This window comes from Atractosteus spatula, chromosome 12 (assembly GCF_055471065.1).
Source record: "Atractosteus spatula isolate fAtrSpa1 chromosome 12, fAtrSpa1.hap1, whole genome shotgun sequence".
Taxonomy (NCBI): domain Eukaryota; kingdom Metazoa; phylum Chordata; class Actinopteri; order Semionotiformes; family Lepisosteidae; genus Atractosteus; species Atractosteus spatula.
This window is the reverse complement of record NC_142717.1, coordinates 4,445,840-4,466,877: the sequence shown is the minus strand read 5'-3', so window position 1 is coordinate 4,466,877 and position 21,038 is coordinate 4,445,840. Positions and strand designations below refer to the sequence as shown.

The following is a 21,038-nucleotide window of genomic DNA, read 5'->3' as shown; positions in this document are numbered from 1 at the left end:
TTTAGTGTTTCTTTGTAAATTGTGAATCATGTAAAACATGATTGAAATTTGCACTGCATTTTCCCCCTAAAAACAAGATGCTTTTCTTTAATTACAGTAAGTCTACCTAACTAAAACTACTATCAAGCAATAACAGTCTAAAATGACTCTTCTTAAATAAGACTGTAACTCCTGCTATTAAATGTGATATCCCTATAGCCAGTTTCTTAATTCACTCTCAGTTAACCAGTCTGTAATGAAAGGTTTTATTTATTTTCAGAAGGCACAGGTGAAAACACAAAAAATGTACAGTATTTTCAGATTTAAACAAGGTGCTGAAGCAAGACCCTTTCTTTCATTCTCACCCTAAAGGAAGGAATTTGTTCTGTGCTACTACTGCATGTCTTAGTTTTGCTCATCCTTTGTGCTGCTCTAGTTATTTTTCTCAAGGTAACGAATGCTTTCACAGGTGCTGCTGAACTTGCAGAAAGCTTAAACAAGTTGGTCTGTGTTTTCTCAGACGTCTTTCTGTAGGGGTTGGGAATAGTTGAAACTGATTAAAGAAGAAGATGCAGAATCCTTGAGCTTTAACAGACTAAACAGACAGAGGTCTTTAGACACAGCCTTCTGTAAAGTGGCAGCGACTTCTGGCTATGAGCAACAGCAAGCCATTTCATTGGTCTGAAACAGCTTTGGCACCTCTTCCAGTAAAAATGACACCAATTCAGGACTTAAGGATCTGACAGAGAATTGTCGGTGGTATGGAATGAATCATAGACTGTGCAGAAGTTCTGAATAAAAAAATATATATTTCATGTTCCTTCATTCATTACACCTCTATACTGTATATCGAACAGGCCAAGGCCTACCAATAATTCTAATAATACCCACTGGAGCACAGAACAGAGTTTGTATATTTTGTCAACTACAGCTAATGTTGTGTTTTTTTTCTGAGATCTTTATGAAAGTGTAGAGATGCTGGCAAAGCAGTAGAAGTGTTTAGCATACAAATAAACAAGTGACCATTAAACAAGTGATTATTAAACAGGTGATTATTAAATTGAAGGTGGAGGACATTCAAGGTAATTCAAGGTAATGCAAGTACTGTACAGTACATGCATTAAAAATAAAGACTAGGTAAGGGGTGACTGCTCACATGGGGCTGATGTAATTACTGAAAGGACCGCTAGGACCACTTCTTTTCTTCATCTACACAGTCAGTAGTAAGTAAACTAGTTCAGTATGCAGATAACACCAAAATAGGAGAATGAGGAAATTCTGCCAAAGGAGCAGTAAAACTGAAAATGATTTAGACAAGAATTAATACTGGCAGATGACGTTTAATACAGACAAGTGCAGAGTGATAAAACGCGGGTTGCAAAACCGAACTACAAAATAAGATGGGAAATACTGAACTTGAAAGAAGCCACCCATAAACAGCAAAAACTGACATTATTTTCTGCCTCGCGGCAATGAGGAGAAACAATCAAAGAAGCAAAATGCAAGAATACACAGTTAAAAGTATAGAATTTAACTTAAAAATATATTAAATTCTCAAATGCACAATACAAGATATCATTAGGAATATTGTACATAATTATGGTCACAAAACTAAAAAGACTGCTTCTCTAGGATCAATCCAAGGCTTGAAACCCTAATCCCAGGGTCAGACGAATGCCCTACAGTGACAGATTGATATAAAAAATCTTTGTTAGTCTTGAAGAAAAAGGCTTAGAGGGAACTTGAGTCGAAATCCTTAAAAAGGGATTTCGAAAAGGTACTCGCAAAAGACACCTTCAGAATAAAAAAATACTAAAACATAAATGAGAGGACGGCACTTAAAATTGAGGAAAGGAAGCACCTTTTTACAGAACAAATTGTGGAAACCCTATCTTTTTTTCAAGAAGCAACTACTGTAGATGACATCTTCAGATCAATTGAAATACTAGCAAATAAATGAGATGGCCTTTCATTTGTAATTTTTATTGTGTTCTTTTGTTCTAAAATCTTGCATTGCATCTCATCCATTTTTATCTTTGTCTTTTGAAACAACGAGGCTTCAATTATTTCTGAATGAATCCAGATAAAATCCTTTAGCTAATGGTTTCATGCCCACTTATTCCTTAACTGCACAGTCTTTAATTGGCAAAATTACAATCCCAGCTGGTATGGACATAATTAATAAGAATTTGCTGACAATTAAATAACATAATCCACACTTTGTTTATTGATAGGATGCATTCAGATACATTTGAGACTTCTAGAATTTTCCTTAGAATTTGTGTGCACTATCACTAGTTTTCCCTTCAGTTTAATTTCCACAAACGAAGAGGTATTTTTGCCCGAGAAAATTTAGCTCCAACACAGTTCAGACCACTTTTCCCAGATTCTTACACATACACAGATGTGGGATTCACACCTGTTTTGAACATTTTTCTTGATCTCCTGGAGATCTATAACAAAAAGCTGGTAGCCCCTTTTGTTAAGTACTGTTAAACCTGGATTATTATGCCTGGATTTTAGAAGGTCTTTTTAGAAGTTTTCACATAATTAGTATGAGCTGCCTGTTGAAATAAAACATACCACACAATACAATACAGTGCTCAGAAATGCTCCTAAATTCACAGTAGGCAAACTGCTTGACATCTTGGCACTTTTTCTGGGGTTTAGCATTTCTGAAAATGAAAAGGCTACACACCTGAGTCTCTGTAAACGGCACATATCACTAAGCTTGTCAAGGTCCGCTAACGTTCCAATTTGATTTCCATTAAAGTTCAGCTGCCAGTAGAATTTCTCTCACCTGAGCTCGGTGCTCCCCAACAGCAAACTGGATGATGGCGAAATTGGGGGTCTGGCTGCCATCGATGCGCTCGACCGTGCTCGAGTCAATCTTGAGGTCACTGCTGATCTCGGCGCTCTGGATGAAGTCCTCCGTCCTCAGGTCCTCCACCCTCTTGAGCTCGCCATCAGCCAGCTGGATGATGGAGCCCTTCATGAAGTAGGGAGGCAGTGAAGTTGAGGAGGAGGAGGAGGAGGAGGAGGCCAGAGGCGGGGGCAGTACGCTTGCGGGGGCAGTGGCAGGGACTATGGGTAGGTGGAGCTGGGCCTGTACCACGGCAGCAGTGTGGTAGGGGGCAGGGGGCTGTGGCTCGCTGGCCCCAAAGGGCTCACACTTGGGGACCGTGGTGGTGACGAAGGCGTGAGGCACTGTAGCGAACTGCTGGGATGTTGTGGCGAGAGAAGGTCCGGATTCCAGCTCCCCACTGCTGCCACTCACCGGTATGAGCAAGGGCTGGTTCCCAGGAATGACCAAGTGCTGGGGCAGGTTAGCGTGGTAGCCAACAGACGGCTGCTGCTGCCCACTCCCAGCGATGTAGCCGATGATGGGCGGCTGCGTGGCTGTGGGGTAGAAACTGGTAGCAGAGAGACCCAGGGAGACCTGCTCGGTGGCGTTGTGCGTGGTGTGAATGACGGTGTGGGGAGAGAGGGTGGTGACCGTGGCTTTCAAGCCGTCCGTCCCCAGCTGTGACGACGACAAGGTGAAAGACGATGCCCTGGCCACCGGCTTGCCCAGGCAGAGGCCACCTGCCTTGTCGCTGTTTGTCGCGCAGGATGGTGATTTCTCCGAGGCCATCTCCAAGTCGGCGCCACTGTTGGCTTGGCTGTTGGGCACCAGCATTAGTGAGGTCCGTAGCCCTGAGGTTTCGTGTGTACTGTAGTCGGGAGGGAGCATGACGTGTCGGGCCTCGTAGTGGTGGTGGTGCTGCTGCTGCTGCTGCTGCTGCTGCTGCTGCTGCTGCTGGTGGTGATGGTGGTGATGGCTAGAGGCCCCTTTGGCCGCATTGCCGGCCTTGGCCAAGCCAGCCTCGGGGGACAGGCCGTAGCGCCTGCCCTTCTCCAGCTCGCCGTTCAGCATCTCTCTCATTCGCCCGTCCTCTTTTTTTGCTGAGGGCCCGTCTGCGTACTGGACCACCACCTGCGAGGGGCCGCCGAGGGCCAGGGCGTGGGGGATGACGGCCGGATGGGAGTGGAGGTGCATGGAGAGGTGGGCGGGAGGGGAGGAGACGGCGCGAGTGTTGACGCCCAAAGGGGAGCCGGCGATCTGGACGTACTGGTTGGCCGGCTGGGCAGAGGTGGGCGGGGGCGGGGGGGTCCCGCCCGCGGCCACCAGCCCGGGCGACCGGCCTAACGAGTGATGCTGGTCAATTTTGGAGGCCTGGGAGATAACGGCGGCTGTATAGGCCTCCAGATGGGCACGCTGGGCAGGGGGCGTGGGGGCAGAGGTGGCTGGTGGGGAGATTAGCTGGGAGGAGATGTAGCTAGTATACGGCCCTGTGTAACCGGAGCTAATGAACTGCAGATTGGGCGGCAGCTGGGTGTACTGGATGGTCCCACCTGGCTGAGAAAGGGATGATGGGTAGACCGTAGGGAGAGCAGCCACAGTGGCCCCCGACTTTGGAACTCTGGAGGAGGAGGAAGAATACTCCACCGTGGTGGCGAGCGTCTTGTACGAAGAGCTGTCCTGCGTCAGTCCCGCCTCGACCGGGGTGCTACTGTGCCGCACGGCGCTGTTATGCCTGCCAGCCACGTTGGCGAGCCAAGCCAGGTTTTCTCCCCGCTGGCTTTCACTCGCGGGGGCCACAGCCAGGGGCTTCTCATCCGAGGGCAGGTTGCTTGCTGGGATTTCACGCTTCTTGGGGGGCAGGCATTCATTGCTCCGTTCCTGGTTGGACTTCATGGTTGTGCAGCTGGCTCTCTCGCTCTCTTTCGCTCTCTCTCTCTCTCTCTCTCTCTCGTTTTTCCCTTCTCGGCACCAGGTTCCTGCCACCCACTGGCTAGCTCTGTGCTGGAGGTCTGTCTTCAGTGTCTGACCGGCACGGATCTTAATCTGATGCACGGGAAGTCACGCCTGCTGTCAGTGTGTGATCCATGGACTTCATGAGGAATCATTTCCCACTGACCACAAGCCCGCACAGCCACTCCAGGAATCTGCAAGTAATGGACAAGCAAAGATCAGCAATGGTTTTAATATGCTTTTTGGGGGGGCAAAAAGTCTCAGACCATATATATAAACTTTCAGCTGACATATGACAGCATATTGGCCGTCCACCCTGGTCAATTATTGTCTAAAATACAATTATCACTGCCATCCGAGTACAAGATTAAGGTAAACCAGACATCAGATCCCCTGCTACTGCCATGCAACTATTTGCTTTCAGCAGTAAGAAAAATAACACAAATCCATTTTATCCTTGGAGATATTAAGCGCAACGGACACACGGTGTAGGTCAGTGCTGCGAATACACAATGTGAAGACTGTTTTAAAAACACAAAAAAGTTAAGCAGGTCAGAAAGATAAGGGATTTGAACAGAACTGCCTGGAACAGCATTCCATCTCAAATAAGCCCGTGTTAAGATATATTTAAAAAAAAAGATACTGCACAGCAATACTCAACAAACACTAAAAAGCGATTAACCTTATTTTGTTAAACTGGCAAGGTTAATTCCTAAGCATTTCCAAGCAATTTCACATACCCCTCATTATCACTAATTGCAACTATTTACATTTATGTAAGGGAATCTAGGACTACAGCTCATCAGAGCCTGTGAAATGACTGCCTAAGAGCAGTAGTAGGAGAATTTTAGGACACTGCCCTACAAATTCAGACATGATAGAAGGTCATAATTTTTCCAGTATGCAGTACAAAGCAGTTTATTTTTGAAAATTAGAGAAGTTCAGACAATTAGTTCTGCACTGTGTGATAAAATGTAGTATTGCCACAAGGTGTGCCTTTACAAAGCACAGTGAAAAGAATGGCAGATTTTCCCATTAACAAACATTATCATTATCTTTACAATACTCTGAAGGGACAAGGGAAAGGGCTTGGATGCCTCTGTACAGTTGTAAAGTGTTGCCTTGACATGATAAGGTCTCATTAATAATGCATTCAATGCTGAGCTCCTTGCTTTGTGCCCTTTCCATTTTGAATCCTGCACTACCCAGAAGAGAAAACAAATATCACATTTCCTCCCTATCCTGCAAAGCTCTTTCACAGGACATACAATAAGTATAAAATAACCAGCATACCAAGCACGCTAAAATAGTGTGTTTTTCGTTAAAAAGGGGTTTTAAGTGCAGCCTTCTTTGAGGTTTATTGAGACTGTTGTTAGTTTAGGAGAGCATTATCTAAGTGGCAGCTCGAGTTTGGAATCCCCAGTCATATCATTCTTACACCACTTGTTGTTTTAATTAGAACCATCTTGACTTTTTAACTTTTTAACCTTTTTTTTAATTCATTGCGATAAGTAAAAACGAGTGCTCCCTCCGAACAGGCCGCCAATATTTCACAGCCCGCTCACGGGTATCAACAACTTCACAGCAACACAGCTCGACTCCCCCAGACAGCAGTGAATTCTGCTACACAAAGAGACCGGGACTCCTGCCATGGATTCAACGACGCCCAGAGTCAAGCAAGGTGATGTCACTTCCGTTACATGGTTACTGTTGCCGAGCTCTGTTTTATTCTTCCCCCGACAACTCCTCTTTCCCCTCAGCGGCCTTGCGCTCTGTCGTCCTGGCCGTGGCACTGACGTGAGCAGTGTACCTCAAATGGGCCACAGCCGCTCAGGGGCGACGCCAGCTTCAGAGCCACGCAGAGGTGCTCCCCCGGAAAGCGAAGAATTCAGCCCACCCTGAAAGACCAGGCCTCCTGCCTCGGGCTAACTCAGCACCATGTGGATTCCAAGGAAGTGATGTCACTTTCTATCTCGGGGTCTGGGCCACTAGACTCTCAAATACCTCTGTTAATAGAAAAATCCTAAAAATCATGACACGGCGGGGTCAGTCCTTTTCACCTCCCCGCTGAGAGCTGGTGTGTGGGGAGCGTTCTGGCGCACTATGGCTGCCGTCACATCATCCAGGTGGGGCTGCACATTGGTGGTGTTGGAGGGGATCCCCATTATCTGTAAAGCGCTTTGAGTGGAGTGTCCAGAAAAGCGCTATACAATATAAGCAATTATTAATTATTACAATTATTATTATTAACTGGTATAGCCATATGTACCGTATATGATTCTCTGAAACATTTAATATACATATAGTAATTACCGATAAACTAGAAAAGATGTGCATTTTACATATATAATAATATACTATTTTATAATTATTTACACACACCCAGTGTACTAGGTTTTGCAAAACTGAAAGCTTGTATGTGTTGGCCTGTGCATTTACAGTAATAGGGCCTTTCTAGTTTTCAAAGATGACACAAGAATCACGGGACACTACAAAGTTAGATAGACCTTCACAGCAAAGTTAGAAGTGTCAGATTTGTTTTGCTAGAGTGCTCGTAAGTATAAAAATAAACTACGTGCTATCCTCTGTGAAAAAATGACAGAAAAAAGATCTGCTTCTGCAAAAACTGCAGAATGGTGAGAAGGGGTAAATTCAGACACCACGTGAAACAATCTTCACTGTAGATAATGTTCACGAGTTACAGACAAAATCTGCTATTAATGGCAGAACAAAAACAATGACAAAACAAGTTTGTAGAAGAATGGGTTTTAAAATAAATGTTTGCCTTCAAACATTCCAGTCACATCAGTAGTGAGAAGGCTTGAGAGAGTTTGTGAAGCATGCTTTCTCAAAAAATAAAGCAGAACCGGGATGATCTGACTTTTATCCCTGCTAACACAAGTAACACACAGACCTGCCTTTACCTTGTACTCTGGAGAATGCAAAACCAGCAATAATAGCAAAAATAATAGCAAAAGAAACACCCTCAGATTTCCAATCACTCTGTGGACACCCATTTTAAAGAAATAAAACAATGATGAGGTCAAACCTGAATATCCAACACCTTAGCTTCCAGCTTCTACAGTTGACTACAACAATGTCACAATGATGACATCTCCATAGGGCCTGCAGATCTACAGTACAGTATCTGCCTTTTTGCTTTAGATTGGCAGCCAGTCATTATACAATTCACATTCTCACAAACATTACACTTCCTACAAGTATGCACCACAGTATGTCTGAAAATTTTCTTTCTGAATATTCAAAATGACTCAGGCCATTAATCTAACATTCTTACATTCTGCCAATGAGAGGTAGAGTATGCGAGTTCAGCAATAAGAGCAAGTTTTAAGCAGGGTCATGTACAGTACACCTTATCGTGCATAACACACTAAATTCTAGTCTGAATTACCTGATATAAAGTATGACAAGTGTGCTGATATCCAAGGAACCAAAAGAAATCTCATCAGTTGCCAGAGAATGACACATACTGTAGATCCCTGAAGAAATATGCCCTAAGAAATTCAAATTCCCAGCATGCACTCTTCCTCTACCAGCAAAACAATGTCAACAAAGAATACACAGAGGAAACAGTGAGGAGAATTTTGGGATCAGAAGAGTAAAAAAATCATTCAGGTTTAACATCATCAACATCCAAACATCAATTATCCACAGCTGTTTCAGCCGAAAGAGGCCCGCTGAGTGCTGGAGCCTAACATTGCTACAGGGATGCAGGAAGTCGCAGCTCAGTTCAGTGCAGTCTTGAAATTTGTTTACTATGAATGCCTTTTGGAAAGAAAAGCAGAGAGAATGTTTTTTTTTCTCCCCCCTCAAAGCCAGGCTCTAAAATTCATTCAAATGCCTTCCCTTTTTTAATACCCTGTGAGTATGCAACAGCCTCCTGTGTTTCCTTAAAAATAATTAAACATGGTGTGAGGAAAAAGGACATGTCTGGGGTGACTTCATAGCCAAACGCCAGCAGGGAAAGAATATTTATGAACCCTAGGAGTGCACACCTACCAACGTCCAGCTCTTACACATTCTGCAGAGTTCCAGGCAGTTAAAATCAAGATACTGTATTTCTTTACTGAACAATTACACTAGTGGAGGCTTGTTTTTAGGGAAGAAAGAAATCTAATCTCTCCAAGGAAGGTGGAAGCTGAAAGGCAGGGCTAGTCAGGGCCTGGACACGATCTGCAGGGCACACACACACACATTCGCTCACATACCGTACACACGTTAGAGACAATTAACACCGGGCTACGTCTTTAGGCCGTGGGAGGAAAAGCAGGAAAACTAAGAGAAAAGTCATGCAGTCAATGGGAAAACAGGCAAGCTAGGCCGGGATCAATCTCACGACTCCTGCTCTGTCAACCAAGAGAACAACCTGCCAAGCCACATCGCCACTGAGGATTCAAGAATACCAAGCATATACAGAGAGTACGGGCAGGAAAGCAGGAATGTAAACACCAGGTTGAAAAATGAATGAGCATGTGTATTTAACAAAGCCACGTGTAAACATTTCAGGTTCCAACTACAGTTACTATGGCTCTGCAGATCCTGTAGCGACAGATTCCAGACACAACAGAATGCACAAACAATATAGATTCTTTCCATTTTTTCTTCTTTGGTCAAGTGCCTGGGCTTTAAATAATTCGGTATCTTCGGAATGGCAAACACATACTGTACACTGGGAACAGAAATGCCGTACATTCCCTATGAAAAACAAACATAATATAGTATTCAATCACCTTGTAGGCAGTATCACATGATCACTAAAGAAAAGAACAGTAAGATATCGCCCTCTCTTTCTGATTTTTTTCTTTTATGCATTCACTGACTGGAAAAAGAACAGACTCACTTCTCATTTGTAAGGGAATGTCTGTTCTTCCCCTTGTGACCCCTACGCACTTCCATGGATTGAGATAGAGTTGTACAGGGTGAAAGCCAGGCCTAATCTCGCACAGCCGGGACTATATATTTATCGTTTATTCTGGTGGATTAAGCCGAGAAAATGAAACCCAAGGACTGGTGTGCTGACTCTCACTGGATGGCTGTCTTTTCTGTTCTATACAAAGCTGTAGCGATGTCTTTCAATGCGAGACACTGTTTTGCCTGCAGCCTGTGACAGCACATGTTGTCCAGCCTGTTTTCCAAAGCTCCATGCAGGTACATGACAATTTAGGCTGAAGCTTTGCTCCAAAAGTTAGAAATGTTTTCTCAAGTATTAAAGTCCCCTTTGTACCTTTTTTGCTTCATTGCATATTTCATTCAACCTTTTGGTACTCACAAATCAGGCCCAGCTAAACATCAAAAGGTATCCATCCACCTATTATCATAAAGCCACATATTCGTGATAAGATTATGACAACTCTGAGCCCATCCTGGAAGGGAAGGGCATAACACAAGACTACATCCCGGACTTCACTGCGGACACAAGCAAAGTGGAGACAATTCAGTGACACCAATCGACCCAGATAGCAGCCTTTGATAGAAGAGAGGAGACTAGAGCCTCTGGAGAACACCCCTGTAGAGACAGGTAGAACATGCAAACTCCACAGAGAAAGTTTCCCAGGCCAGAATCAAACCCAGGACTCAAGAGCTATGAGGCAGTAGCACTCACTGCCACACTACTGTGCCACCATCAAAAGAAAACAAACATTTTTCCCTCTTTTCCATTGTTTGGTCTTTTTCTTGCTCAGTTTACAGTGTATCTCCAAGATTTCACAGTGACCTTCAATAGTAAGAGAACATTTTCCTAAGGAGCAGAAAGCTTAATATAGTGAGCGGTACACTGCTTAAAAGAAAGGAAGAAACAAAGTTGTCAAATTATCTTACGGTTAAAAATTGAGTACTATTTCATAATAGCAAGAAAAGAAAAATTGCTGGGCGCAACTGAGGTAGTAATGTTTTCCTTTGGTAACACTGGAGTTCTGATTTGTGGTGCTATCGAAAGATATCACTGTGGCCATGACAACTCAAAACCCATTAAAATGAAGATGATTCTTGCTATTACATTATTTAAAAATACGCAGCTATGTGACGATCAAATTAACAGCAATACGTCATACTGTACCATTTTATCTGAACTGTCTCTCTCTGAGGGACTGCCTCCGTGTGACAATTTCAGGTGTGTTATGGATCCTTTGCTTCTGAGATAAGTTCATACTGCTTCCTGAGTCAGGAGCTCTGAGGAGAGCATTACACAGGATACTCTGTGGTCGTATCTGGTGTCTTTAACCCCCACAGAGAGGCTGCTGCTGGCTGCTGCTCCTTACTGCTGTGCTAATCATATTGCAGCGAAAATGCTTTGTTTTAGACTATAGCTACGGAAAGAAACATTCTCTGGTCCACCTCTCTGGATGTTCAAGGAGACTTCTGTACCGAAAAGTGGCTGAACGACCAACCTGAAGCTGTGGATCATCTGCAGGGACACATTCCTTGAAAACCTGCAGACAGGCAAGGATCACATTTTATTTTAGGCACTACTTTTTAATACACTGATAATGTATTAATGTGTCTGACGAACTACCACTTCAAGTGGGTGGCAATTTTCTAAAAGTCTGTATTATTCCTTTTTTATGATAACTCCATAGAATTTAATGATAATTTATTCTAAAATATGTATGTTATGTTTTGAGCATTTATAGATAGATGTAGCACATTCTTGGAGACCTCCAAGTAAAACATGTACTGATGTGTTTCCCAAGAGCCTCTATAATTTCAATAACTCAGTTATTTTCTTTTTATAGTCTTCTCTGGCTATTACTTCACATCAAAGATCTTTTCTTCTTCATGCCTTTAATAGTTATGCTGCTTTCAAAAAGGAAAACAAACAGAACGATATCATGTTGTCAGAGCCATTAAAGGACTTGTCAAAAAGTAGTGTTACAGAACAATGCACTACTTTTCCTCATTAAAAGATTATTTATAAACAATATCTATACCTTTGCTAATGTGTAACACACCCCAGCTGAAAACACACATGATAAGGAATAAAAGCCTGCTGCTGTAAGCTTTTCTGACAGTGTGTCAATTAAGCCAGTAAGCAGCTTAATTCCGGACACACAGTAAAAAAAGCATACCCTCACAATATGATTATTTTCCAGGAAAATATTCTCCTAGCATATTAAAAACCCATGAACCAACAAGGCTAGGAGTTGAAAACACGTCATATTTAATGTTATTTTTCCACTTTCCACGATAGTGTTTTGTGATTTACCTACCTAGTACCGGGCCGTTAGCAGTGTCTGGATCTGCCCATGGAAAATGAGACGTGCTAATATATGTGTGTGTTCCAGTTTCTTAGTTTTTGGTGTTTCACACACTCTTTAGAGGTGAAAATGAATGCTTTGCAGAAAAATGTGAAAGGCCTATCGTTTTCCAGTGTGTCATCTGTGAACTGCCACAAACTTTCCTAATAAACTGCAAGTCTTCTGCCATCTACTTTCGGCATGTCTTTTTCCAAAAACTTGAAAAGCTCAGAGGTTAAAACAGCGGTAGTGATGGAGATCCCCATTTTTCATTATTTCAACCACTCTGTGCCCATTAACTTAGTAACTTGTAATCAGAGCACAATTCTACTCCTAACTACGTGCGGCAGTTTTGAAAACAGAGGTTGCGTGCATAGTGACAGCCTTTCAATTTACTACCCTGTGTAATTAATTTGGAACTGTAAATCAGGTTCCCACACTGGAAGTTTAGTTATTAGATTAGAAAAATCCCCAAGGTACTCATTGCTTTTAGAATCATTTTAAGACTTAGTGACCCAGAACATACCGCTCGCCTCAATTAGCTGTACCACAAAAAGAAAATGTCTTATTTTTATAACCCACGGTGAGCTACAGAAAAGGCAACGCCACAGCTGAAGCCTTCTGATACGTCTGAGAGGAAAATATAGATTTTGTAGAACTAGTTATAAGTGATTTGCCACATCAATAAAAATGAAAGCAAAATTAAATCAAACGATGAGGCACTTTGGACTCTGTATAATGAAATGATAAACCTCTAGGTTTTAATGATGTTTCAGAGGGGGAGAGTTGTACACGTTTAAATGCATAAAATATACAATGATAGGGTAAGATTTGCCTGTAAAAGCTTCATGTGGCGCAAAAGACATGGGTACTTGCGAACTCCAGCCACCACCACTCAGATAAAGCCACTGCCAATATAAATCAGTGTTATTATTTGTTAGAATTACTATGAACACCTGGTATGAGTAAAAAGGCAATACGTTACAAAAAGTATTATCTGCCACATTCAAAACTTTTTACAGTGTGTGTGAAACACCCATCTATGCTTTAAAAAAATAATTAGGAAAAAAAAGGCTGCTCATCAGAAGTGCTTCAACACTAGAACTACAGCACTGTACTTCTAGCAGCAAACAATTTTATTTTTTAAATGTGGATGAGATCATTTTTAAACCGCAGTAGGAAAATTAAAAGTTAAAAGAAGTCCATTTTGAAATGCTTCCTCCATTACTTTTAATTTCTTTCTTTTATGAGCACCATCTATAAGACAACGAGACACTTCGTTTACAGTACGTGACAGGCTGGGCTCCCAGAAGCTAAGAAACCAGATACTTACTGTCGCTCTGAATGTGGAGATTACGATGTTAGAGGAGACTGAAACAAATCCGCCTGCAGAAATCCTAGGACCAGCGACAGCAACCTCCATACCTGTAACTCGCTCTGCTCCCTAATTCTACAATGAGATACCCTAGAACTCATTTGAACTGGAAAGAGCCTAGAATCTGTGGCTGGCTTGCTATCGGTCCAAGAGACCTCCTTCCTGCCTGCCTGCCTGCCCACCCTACACTGTCAGAGTATTCTCCTTTAAGAGGCGGACCATGGATCTGAACCAGACAGGCAGCACAAACATCGGCGCCCTTGTCTTCACAATGACTCAAGCCCTCTGCACCCCTGTTTCTAAACCACACGCAGGAGAGGGAGAGTGCTTTGTAGAGGCACGGTAGCATCACAAGCTCGCATGACTTGCATATTCTTTAACCAGGAGGAGCTCCCAGGTAATAAAAAGACAAGAGACGTTGTAACACTCAGGAGAGACCGAGGCGGAGAGGGAGGGAGGAGGAGGAGGCTGGGTGAAGGATTGGAAAACACCTTTTAAAGCAAAAAAAAAAACCCCCACAGCAACAGCACGACCGACAGCAAACCCAACCCCCTCGCCGCTGTGAGGGGTGAGGGTTGTGGTGGGGTGCTAGAATTGCTTACCAGTCTTTCCTAAATCCTTCCTTGCTTGGCATTTTAAAAGCCAACCCTCTCGGTATCTCTTCTCTGTCCGTGTCCCTGAGAGAAGGAGCCCGCAGGCTGGAGAAGGGTCTTCTTCCCTCCTTTTGAACCTTACTCCTTCTGACAAATAAAAACAGGAAGGCACCCCGGCCCCCTTTTTTGTTCAGGCCCCATTTCCCCCCCCCCCTACACACACACACACTGCAAGTGTCCAGCCCAGAAAGGAAGCCGCGCTGATCCCCCTGCTCACATGAAGCCCTGCGTGCAGCACTCCAGAGTGTGTTATGCAAGGGCACTAGGCTGCCAGAGCTCCCCACAGTACTCCACTGTCATCGCTCCTCCCTGCTTTCGCTTCATTAACTTCATCAGGTATTCATTCAAAAAACACACACTCCAGTTGGCAGCGTGCCCAGACTACGCTCATGAGGACAGGAAGGGAGAGAGAGCGCGAGAGAGCGAGAGAGAGATGCACACACTCACACGCAGACAGGATAAAATCCTCCAGGGAGACTTTATGCCCTTTTTTTTTTTTTAAACGCCGAGCTGAGTTTGTTTTCTCACCATGGGGACAGAAGAGAATTCCCCCGGCTTCTCTCTGGCCCCCGTGCTGGGGTTGCACATTGCTTGCTCAGTCCTTCCCTTGCGGTGTGGTAAAAGCGCCTGTCCTAAAATAACCTCCCGCACCGGAGAATTATCACCCAGCAGCAGGCGATTTGCACGCTGATAAAAAAAAAAAGCCCTTGCTAGGCCAACCAGGCTACCCTGCAAAGGGGCCTAGTTCTTCTTCAGCCTTTAGATCCTTTAGTCCAAAAACTTAAAAGCCAAATCTACAACTCTTACATAACTCCTCTCTTGCCCAAGCTCATGTGTCAAGCCACCGGCGTTGTTAGCTTTTTATGGAGTATTGCATGTTGTAACAGAGCACACTGACAGGCCTGAGAAAAAAGGCCTGCACGTGTCTAAGTGGTTCACAGCCTCAGAGTATCTGCTTTGCAAATTGTGCAAGAAACTGTCATTTAAAACATGTTTTGAGAAATGCTTCTAAGTAACTCAGACTCAGCAACGATCAATTATTAATCAAGCGGCCTTGCACATCGTTTCAGCTCATCTTTTCTCAACGAGAGAAGGCACAGCCCGTAGCAGCACTGCAGCTGGCCTAGACTGGGATGGCTGCCCCTACCGGACAGATCATTTCAACAACTTTATAGCAGAGGGAGAGGAGGCATTTTGTCTCCAGCAAAGTGTGGGCAGACCTTTTTGCAGGTACAGTATGTTCGTTCCAGCTTGTAATATCTATACCAGAACTCCCTGCCACACCGCGTCTTTCTCCTGAGCCGTCCTGGAAAGGCAATACACTAAAACTCCCTAAAGTGAGATCATGAGAATATTGGGTTAGATCACTGCCTGTGTCACTGCCAAACCATCACTCACATCTGTCAATTTCCACTTTAACAGCAAAAAGCAGTTGTGGTTGGTCCACCCAGCAGGTAATTAGTGGCAGGGAAACGTATTGAATGCCTACATGAACAAATGGTCACAATTAAAAGGGTCTGGTTAATGGTGACCTACCCTCCTGAATAATGAACTGATCGCATAGATTTTTTATGGCTCTGCACAACAAGGTTAAATTCCAAAAAGGGCACTAATAAACACCTGGGAAATCTCACTGGCCATCACACACTATTGCGTCAGGCATACCTAAAAAAAACATGTTAAGAGTTGTTGTTGAAGAAAATTTGGTAACCTAGCTTGGGGCATAAAATTCAATTCAGAAGGAAAGCTGCTGACAGCGTAATATTTCCATCACTATCAATTCCTATTGTAGTATTGAAATAAGAACTTGCTGGCCTGGCAAGTTCTTGGTCAGGTGTAAGTTGTTAATGTAGTGGAGACTTCACTGACAGATAACAACAGGTGTAAAAAAAAAAAAAAAGCCTGTTTCATGTATCTGTCATACTGGAATACCAGGTAACTTTAAAAAAAAAACAGTTCACGAGTAAACCTTAGTCAAAAATGACAAGTTAAACAACTGCTGTTTGAGACATAATGAGAATTGGGGAAAATGAGCTTGGAGTTACGTACTCTATGTTTGTGTATACTTACTGGCAGAGAAGGTGTGACAGTTTTTGAAGGTCACCTTTGGACAGTACAGCACTGTATTTCAACTGAAGTCGCAGTGGGTACCTTCTAATGTACCGTGCGTCTGTGTGGAGAGAGGAGGACGGGTATGAGTGGGGAAGGGGGAGGAGCTTAACTGACCACAGCTTTCTAGAACTTTCTAAAGTCGATTTGCGGGTTATCCAAATTCTAATACAGTTTCCATAATCTGTTGTAATGTGCAAACTGTGGGTCCTGTGTTTATGTTGAGTCTCATTCTCATTTTTCAACACGGTAATAATTTTGAGGCTAGACATTCTATAGTAACATTACCCTTTGAATAAGTTCGTACAAGATACTGTAATATCCCATTTGATTTTATTTTCTTTCCACTAAATAATTGTGATTCCAGCTACAAAAAAGTCAGAGAACAGGTAAACAACCTGTTATAAACGGGGATGAACAGTACTGTTGATGTTATCCCAGGTATTTATTAATCTCAGGCAGTGAGCCATAAATGAGCAATACAGTCTAATCTAATACAGTCTAAACTAGAACTCATACCACACTGCCCCAGAAACATTTGAGTTTTACTTTTAAAGAACACACGGGGCACTTTCAGTACGTTTCTAGAATTTCCACTGGAAGACAAATAACGAAACGTGAGGAAAACATGGCTTTTGCAGCTTTGGAACTTTCTACACTGTGAAGTCATGGTCAATCACAGTAGCCAATGGAAACACTATACCTGTTAATCGGCCTTTGTCACTAGCAGCAATGGTAAATAATTATCCAGAAAACTGCAATAAAGGTAGATGCAAATAAAGGGAAACGCATAATATCATGTGTGGAACTATTCATTAGGTTCACTAATGTCCCAGCGCAAGGCTGTACAAATGCACTGTCACTGGACAGATTAATCCACAGTCTACACTGCGAACCCATAGCTGGAACCCACAGCCTCTGATTACAAAGCACAGCACTGCCAGGGGCTAGGTCAGGCGAACAGTGAGAAAAACTCACAACTGCACCACTCTCCCCTGTGTGTAAATATCCCTCCGCCGAGACTGAAGCCCACTGGACACGGCTGAACTCAGCACTTCCGCCTTCTCCGGATTCTACAGCCACCTGCCAGACGTCACCAGAACAAGGCTGCCAGTCTCCCTGCTCTGAGGGCTGCCAATACATCTGGTCTTCATTCCAGGTCAAATTCTCAAACAGCACGTCGATCACATTACTTGCTCATTTGGACGATTTACATTTTTGATGTCTTTTACAGCTGATGATTGAGTTGACAGACGCAATTCAAAGTACAGCACAAACACTTTGAGACCTGTACACAACTGTTATACTTGTCCAATATCATATAATTAGACCAGTTAACCTAACAGCAGAAAACACTTAATGAATTGAGTTTGAGCTTCTCATTGTAGTGGCACAAATTACATTCCTAGGCAAGTTTCTGAAACAACCCCTAGAGGTCACTGTAGGCTGCTTATCCAAAAACTACAGGTTCATACTATCAGCCTAAATGTTTGTTTGCCTGACCTAGTTTCCCCAACTAGGTTTCATATTTTCTGAGTGAAATTGCTAGTGGAAATTAGTGCTAATGTTTTTTCCAGTCTGCCATAATAAATGTAAATCTGAGAGCAGCCAGTGTCTGGGAATGGCGACTATAGTTCTTGTATTGCGATAAACAACACATTCTACAAAGTGAAACATTTCCTGTTTTTCTCTTGGTTCGTTCCTACACTATTCAAAATAATCAACACAGCCATTGCTTGCCTTAAAAACACTGTCACCTGTTGTTGAGCGGTTTCTTCATTTAAAACCCATTTACTTCAACACTAGGTTTTTTTCATTTATTCATATCACCAGTAACCTTCATTTTAACAAGGGCTGAAAATGAGACTGCCTCTAGGTACAGCAAGTCACACTTGTTTCAGATTTTGGTGTAATGTGATCCCTGATGTGCTTCACAAGGACTAATGTGAGCTTTGATTATATTTCGCAAATGACCTACACCAAGGATATGGAGCCAGAGCTTAACAGCAGCACGTGACGAAGTTGGTACTGTATCTCACCAGTTTCATATCATTTTTGTTTCAATTCATGTGTATTGACTTTTACACATATTACAAGATAGCTCACTCCTTTTCTGCACGAGGATAACATGACGGGTAAGTACAGTAGCCTCTGAAAGTCAGACCTACAGTTTTGCTCCGTGACAAAAGTATAGAGCTTACATCCCAGGTTTGTAGACTCTCTTTAGGAGGAATCTGCCTTTAAGTAGGGAGATTTGCTAACTCGGCTCCTTAGGTGAACTATAGCCAGCAATAAATTCTTCAATACCCACTAGTTAAGCAATACGTGTAACATAAGCAAAATGGTAAAAACAGCTTAAAGACAGATCAAAGACAAGTACAGTAAGAGCAGCATTTACAATAAAATTTTCCAGTGTATTTTTTTTAACAAAGGCTTTGAACCTCCCCTGAGTAATATAATTTTTTTAACACGCAATCAGTGTGACTGGCTGTTTAACCTTTGGAAGTTCTGATCTGTAACAGATGCTCGCTCTCTTCTGGTGACAGGAAGTGAAATATATTTGGATTCTCACTGCACAGAAAGGAATACAAAAGCAAACTGGTCAGAAGGCTTGCTGTCGTACCGGAACTGGGAAGAAAATATAATGAATACTGCCACCATAAAGATAACAGACCAGTTCCATTTTCTTACGGACCTCTGTCTTGGCCAACAACTTCCAACTGTGGTTGTACTTGCTGAGCAGAGTTCACATGTCTTTTATTCTTTAACCGACTACATTTGTTGTTGCATCTTCCAGTCTGGGCTTTATCAGAAGGGGAAGAACAGATTCTGAAAAATGAATTACGCAACAAGACACCGAGAAAAAAAATGGATAAAGAGTAAACTTTATGATCATTACTGCTGAAACCAGCATTTTAGAACTGAAACATAAAAAACTGCTCACGTTAATGGAATGCATGAATAATATTTTCAATAAACATTTAAAATGTTCTGAAAAAACACTGTTCATTGTTAGAAAACAAAATATTCTCAATTATATTTTTTAGAGCAAGCAATCACCCGCAATCCTGAAAAGCAGGGGGTAATTAACGAACGTTTCTGGAAATGTACCAATGTCATAAACCACCATGTGGTCCTACAGATTTTGTTAATAAATAAACACTGTCCATCAAAGGAAGTGCAATGCCTTTTGATGTGGTAAAACAAAACGTCCTCTACACAACACACTGTCTCGGAAGCAGAGGTCAGAAATTCGGATAGGATATTTTTATTTATCCTTGTCTGGCTGGAGATTCTATTAGAACCTGCCTGACAGATTAGGTCACAGTGTGGAGCTCATTACCAAGTGACTGAATGACAAAAGACAGTAAAGACATTGCAGTTGTATGCTTTTTGGAACTCGAGCTCAAGTGGCTCTGTGCTGAGCTTGGAAAGTGATGTTGCAGAAGACCTAAAATGCTACAAACTAAAAAAAGCTAATAAAACATAATTATGTATTATTTTCTACATACAATTACGAAAGTGGAGAAATCATACAAAATTGTATATATTCATTTGTTATCGAGCTTTAATTTTCATCCATCCCATGTTCAAATCCCAACAAAAGATACATAGAGATACGTACTGAATGTATAGATAATGCTATAAGAAATGTTTGAAGCAGATCAGAATAGAGTGAATACATTATCCTAAATTGGGTGCTAAATGTGAAAAAGTACACAAGAACATAGTATCTTTAACAGGATAATTTGGTTGATACTTTAACTTCAGTTGCCTTAAAGACAGCTAAGTAGACAAGTAAGTTATTAACTGGCTATATAAAATAATCGTGCTCTATTTTGCAGGTTGAGGTCAGTACTCACACTGCCACTAGACAATTCACTGCAAGCCATAAATTTATGTACAGTATATTTAATTTTAATGACATTATCATATATTTATTGTTAATAATATTATCAAATGAACTTGCTTCTGTTGGCTTCAGCAATGTCAACATAAAAGTTTAATGTGTTGAAATTGTATTCAAATCACATTTGTAGCCCGAAAAAGGAAATCACCAAGCATTTATTTCTGCAAAGCTGAAGGTGAAAGAGAACTACCCTGCCTTCTCCAAGCTTTTAGGTTGTGTAACAGAGCTCAGTGCACTAAGGAAGCTGCAGATGTGATGTCTCATAAAGATTCTCAATTACCAAACACAGAAGAGTAGCTTTGCGTGTTCACATCTATTAGTCTGGAATTGTTTTTCTTTAAATCCTTCATTTCTGATGGCTGCAGGAATAAAGAGTGGCCAAGGAAACCAGATCAACAGATATAGAGATAATTACATCAGATTACGTTTATAGCTCAGCGTACATCGGTTCATCTCAGATATCAAAAACATTCCTTCGTTCAATTCCTAAGATCATTATACTGTATGAAATGACAAAGAACTACAGTGGTTGACAGAAAAGTACAATTTCTTGTCAAAAAAGCCTTTTCTTTTGTCTACATCACAAGACAAAATCTAACAACTTTTTGCCCATTTTAAAAATGACTACTTCTTTAGACGAATCGTGCATCTTTACTAATTATTGAAATGAAAAGCCCAACCTGGACTCCAGAATCCATCATGGGTGTCTCTAAACTGTCCCAACAGTATGTCCTGGGGTGTGTGTTCCTTACAATGCCTGGTGTCCTGTCCCGTGTGCAGACCCACACTGTGAATTTATTTGTAATCCATCGTTCCACTACAGATTCCAGGTTGCCTCAACGAGTTCAAGGAATAAGCAGTTTTCCGACTGACAATGGAGTTGTCAAGTATGTCTTCATTTTTGATCCACCCACCTGGGAACTGTAGTTGTCGATCAGTTCAGTTCAGCCCGAGGAAGAATGAG

General features: G+C 42.3%; 1 protein-coding gene across 8 annotated transcripts in view; it reads right to left on the bottom strand.

Moving 5' to 3' along the window:
- atxn1a (ataxin 1a) overlaps positions 1-21,038 on the bottom strand; it is a 157,094-nt gene that overhangs the window by 11,775 nt on the left and 124,281 nt on the right. For 5 of the 8 annotated variants that reach the window (XR_016093816.1, XR_016093817.1, XR_016093818.1 and 2 more), the window contains one exon: positions 2,780-4,968. Coding sequence is in view for 1 of the 8 variants with exons in the window: in XM_088928520.1 (XP_088784646.1) it covers positions 2,780-4,717 (1,938 nt within the window). In the remaining 7 variants the exon portion in view is untranslated. Of the gene's footprint in view, positions 1-2,779; positions 4,969-8,794; positions 8,883-13,360; positions 13,742-14,004; positions 14,105-21,038 lie in introns of those variants that run through there. The other 3 variants (XR_016093820.1, XR_016093822.1, XR_016093821.1) reach the window with 3 other exon arrangements.